This window comes from Protomyctophum bolini (assembly GCF_963924005.1).
Source record: "Protomyctophum bolini genome assembly, chromosome: 15".
Classification (NCBI taxonomy): Eukaryota; Metazoa; Chordata; class Actinopteri; order Myctophiformes; family Myctophidae; genus Protomyctophum; species Protomyctophum bolini.
The window spans coordinates 3,054,327-3,059,326 of NC_137876.1; the positions used below are offsets into that span (position 1 = coordinate 3,054,327).

The 5,000-nt window shown below is 43.4% G+C and overlaps 1 protein-coding gene across 1 annotated transcript; it reads left to right on the forward strand.

The window, feature by feature from the left end:
• Window positions 1-217: 217 nt before the first annotated feature.
• LOC308329313 (E3 ubiquitin-protein ligase TRIM21-like) lies at window positions 218-1,885 on the forward strand (the record flags this gene model as incomplete). The annotated part of the gene is made up of 1 exon (XM_080783558.1): window positions 218-1,885. The coding sequence occupies one exon, from the start codon at window positions 218-220 to the stop codon at window positions 1,883-1,885; it is 1,668 nt and encodes a 555-aa protein (XP_080639684.1).
• Window positions 1,886-5,000: the final 3,115 nt, after the last annotated feature.

Genomic DNA, 5,000 nt, shown 5'->3' on the forward strand with positions numbered 1-5,000 from the left:
CCAGATAGAAATGCCATGGACTGGTTATATCAGAGTGGTGATTTAGGCTCAAAACATTAGAAATACGTATACATTTGAGGGACATAAACAACATGTTATTAAATATTAGAAACCGTTTTACAAATGCATGTTGTAGTTCCTTTAAGTGCTACGATGGTTTCTAGCGATGAAATACCTCTAATCAAACTATGTTCACTCTTGCCCTCAGTGTGTAGAAATGGCCTCTGCCAGCAGCCTGCTGTCTGAAGAGCAGCTCCAGTGTTCCATCTGTCTGGATGTGTTCACCGATCCGATCACCACTCCGTGCGGACACAGCTACTGCAACGCCTGCATCACGCAGCACTGGGACGGCAGTGGCGTGTGTCACTGTCCGCTGTGTCAAGAGTCCTTCCACACGAGACCACAGTTCTCCGTTAACAGAGTTCTCTCGGAGATGGCCGATCAGTTCAGGAAGCTGAAGCAGCTGGAACAAAGTTCCGAGGCGAGCCGAGAAGCTCACGCCGAACCGGACGATGTCTCCTGTGACGTCTGCACCGAGACCAAACTCAAAGCCCTGAAGTCCTGCCTGGTGTGTCTGATCTCCTACTGTCAGACCCACCTGAGAGACCATCAGAGAATCGCGGCGCTAAAACGACACAAACTGATCGACCCCGTGAAGAACCTGGAAGACGTCATGTGTAAGAAACACGACAGACCTCTGGAGATGTTCTGTAAGACCGACCGCGTGTGTGTGTGTCTGTTCTGCACCGAGTCAGACCACAAGTCACATCAGATTGTATCTCTGGAAGAGGAATGTCAAGGCAGGAAGGCTGAGCTGGGAAAGACAGAGGCTGAAGTTCAGAAGATGATCCGGGAGAGACAACTGAACATTCAGGAGGTCCAGAACTCAGTAGAGCTCAGCAGGAAATATGCAGACACAGAGATAGCAGACAGTGTGCAGGTCTTCACTGCTCTGATCAGCTGTATTCAGAGAAGCCAGGCTGAGGTCATTAATGTGATCGAAGAGAAGCAGAAAGCAACAGAGAAACAGGCTGAAGGCTTCATCAAAGATCTGCAACAGGAAATCACTGAGTTAGAGAAGAGAAGCTTTGAGCTGAAGCAGGTCTCACACACTGAAGACCACCTCCACCTCCTCCAGGACTTCACGTCCATCAACACCCGACCACCGACCAAGGGCTGGATAATGGTCTTGACAAAGAGCTGGACTGGTCAACTGTCTTCATATGTGGGGACTGTGAGGACAGCTGTAGCTGAGCTGAAGAAGACACTCACTCACGAGATGGAGAAAAATCTGCGTGACATTGAGCTGAGGAGGGTCCAGCAACATGCAGTGAATGTAACTCTGGACCCTGACACAGCACACTGCAAACTGGTCCTGTCTAAGGACAAAAAAGAAGTCAATGATGGAGGCACAGCAAAGAAGCTCCCAGAAAACCAAAAGAGATTCTCTTTATGTCTCTGTGTGTTGGGAAAACAAAGCTTCTCCTCAGGAAGGTTCTACTATGAGGTTCAGGTTAACGGGAAGACTTACTGGAGTTTAGGAGTGGCCAGAGAGTCCATCAACAGGAAGGAATACATCGCACTTTGCCCCGCCAGCGGTTACTGGACTATAGTGTTGACGAGTCATCTTGGACATAAGTACAATGCTGCAGCCGATCCACCCGTCGTCCTCTCTGCGAAAAAGGAGATCCAGAAAGTGGGAGTGTTTGTGGACTACGAGGAGGGTCTGGTCTCCTTTTATGACGTGGAGGCCAGAGATCACCTCTACTCTTTCACCGGCTGCACCTTCACTGAGAGACTCTATCCATACTTCAGTCCTTGTCCTAGTTATATTGGCCAAAACTCCGCTCCTCTGATCATCTCTCCGATCAATCACACACATTAGATTAATCCTCAGCTTTGACGTGAAAATCTTCAGTTTTAAGACAACAAATGATTATGTTGAGGATTAAGGTTCTGTCAGCTGCTGTCACTTCAAATCATGTCATTATTTGTTTGTTTAAACTTACTCAAATAATCAGTACAAATGTGAAGTAGAATGCCTTAAACTTAAAGGAACACTTCACCACTTTTCAACCTATCTTCATATAATAGGTCCCCACTAATAATCATGATAAAATGGCACAATTCTTTCTACTCAGTCTGTGTCTCATAGGAGGGCTGTGGGCAGTTCAGAAACCCGTCCACCAGTGACATCATCAATGGGGAATCCAAGCTAATAGAAACTGCAGGCTTTCTAGTTATGAAAAGTTGCAATGCAAAAATGGGAAGCCATCGTTCTCACGATAATGAAAATATAAAGACTTTTGTAAAAAAAAATCTGCCTAACGATGATGTCACTGGTGGACAGGTTTCTGAACTGCCCACAGCCCTCCTATGAGACACAGACTTAGTAGAAAAATTGTGCCATTTTATCATGATCATTAGTGAGGACCTATTATATGAAGATAGGTTGAAAAGCGGTGAAGTGGTCCTTTAAAACAGTCCACGGGTTGTAGTGTAGTGGCATTCTTTGGGAATGTTTGTACATTAATATTGTGTAGGATAAAATGTACATTAATGTGGAATATAAACAATCTATTACAAATGAAACATTACATATAGATGAAAATACAAAGATGTACCGGTATATAACAAAGATGAATATATATATATATTTTTTTTTTAAAAGCCTATCGCAACAATAAATGTTATAAAAATAGAGTAAACCTTTATTGAATGGACTCGGGTTAATTACACAGACCATATTATGGAAAGGTTTTGGTGGTGGTTAAGATAAGTGATGTATTAACTGCTGTCCCTAACATGCAGATATATTATAATGAAACACAATTTGAAATGTACAGCCAAATATTATGGAACGCATTTTTTTTTAAAGTTTTATGTCTAAAATGTATTTGGTTTGTGAGACTGATTTTACGCATTTGTTCTTTCATTATGTAGGCTACACGCATAGCTGCATGTTATCAATTATAGGTTATGGAAAATGGGATTATTCGCAAGAAATCAGAAATTCTAATTAATGTGCAAATAAATGCCTGCATGTGCACTCCTTGAATTGTACAATATTAAGTTTGTATATGTACAAAATGTGAGTCTGTGACCAAGTACAGTGTTTTAGGGTCATTGGTATTTTTTCAGCTTGTTGCAGATTATAAAAGTACAGAATGTACGCTTTCAAAAGATGTGTTATTCATTGAATTCAGAAGATATTTGAATAAGATATGGTTGGTGTCGGGAGGAAACCTCCTAACTCCTATTGAACCAATGGAAAGTAGTGCTTTGGACAAAAAAACACTTAACCCTCAAACGGTCTGCTAAAGCAACTAACTCCACCACCTCTCCCCTTCTCATGGAAGCCATTGACAATATATAAAGTCACACCACCGACTTTGATGAGGCGGTATTGCTTTGTTTTCAAAATAATAATAATAAGGTTTTCTTAATTTCCTGATACAATTCCTGATACATTTGATAGTATTATTTTGTCCCTGTGGGGCCGCGATCTACACACTGTCCATTTAACTCTGACCGACCGTCGCCCAAATGGACCCAAATGGACCCAAATGGACCCCTATAGCGTGTATAGAACTAATCACTCGCCTGATGCGTCGCCGTGAGTCATGTTACAACTAAGTGTTGCTCTGCAGGGAAAACGGTGGCCTGATTCAACTCATTTATCACAATACAGCACAGCCAGCCAACGCGCATGCACTATAGCCCTGTGAATGTGTTCTGCTCTCTCTCTCTCTCTGTGTGTGTGTGTGTGTGTGTGTGTGTGTGTGTGTGTGTGTGTGTGTGTGTGCCTCAGTGTGTCAGACATGTTCTTGTTTACTATAAAATATATCATGTATCGTTACTGTTTGCCGCACTGTGAGCTTGTAAATCTGCTATTAAAAATAGAAAGAAAACAAAGTAATATTTTTATATATATATATATATATCTTTTTTTAAAGCGAACATCTGGGTGCGCGTCCCTGGAACATTTTTTTATATGCCAATTACATTCTTTTGGGGTTCCTTAATAGTAAAATGTTTGAGAACTACTGATGTGTGCGTGCGTGCGTGCGTGCGTGCGTGCGTGCGTGCGTGCGTCAGAGGTGAGTAAGAGGTAGACTGGGTGATAGATGCTTCCCATTTAAAGGAACAAAGACAAGCGAGCGAGCAGGAGAACACAGGGGAGAACGAGAGAGCGAGAGAGAGAGAGAGCGCCTATGGGCACACTTGAACTTCCATGCGCGGACAGAAGAAGCTCTGTTTTGCGTAATATCCATGTTTTTCAGACAGCTTGTAGATCTGCTATTTTTCCAATAGCTAAATCATAAAATAATTCTTAAAACACCCCAGAATGGATTAAAAGACAATGTCTCTACCCCACTGGGGGGGGGGGGGGGGTTGACGGTCTCAACACGTCTGGAGACAGTAGCCAATAACATTGCAGGGAAAGAAAAAAATGTATTTTTGACCTTAAGTCAGCGCGTGTGGAATAACGTGTTCCTTCCACACGCGCTATACGTCCAACCAGGGAAACTCCCCCCTGTCAGGTGTAAAGGAGCAACTTGGACACTCAGGCCTGAAGGAAGCATGAGTTCAAGTCCGTTGCTCTCCCCTTGTCCTTGTAATATGGGGACTAGGTTGGTTAGATGATTGATTACAAAATCGATACATTTGATACTTGATATAACCGGTGCTGTACTAAAGGAAAGTTTAAAAATATATATCCTTTTGCATGTTCTCCCCGTGTCCCCTAGGGTAGGTACCCTCACAAAAAGCATGCAGTAATCCTGGACACTAAACTGCCTCCCCCTGGCCAGCCGGGGCGCCTGATGGAGGGGAAAGGAACTGGTTGGAATAACGTGTTCCTTCCACGTGTTCCTTCCACGCTACGTCCAACCAGGGAAACTCCCCCCTGTCAGGTGTAAAGGAGAAACTTGGACACTCAGGCATGAAGGGAGCATGAGTTCAAGTCCGTTGCTCTCCCCATATATGGGGACTAGGTT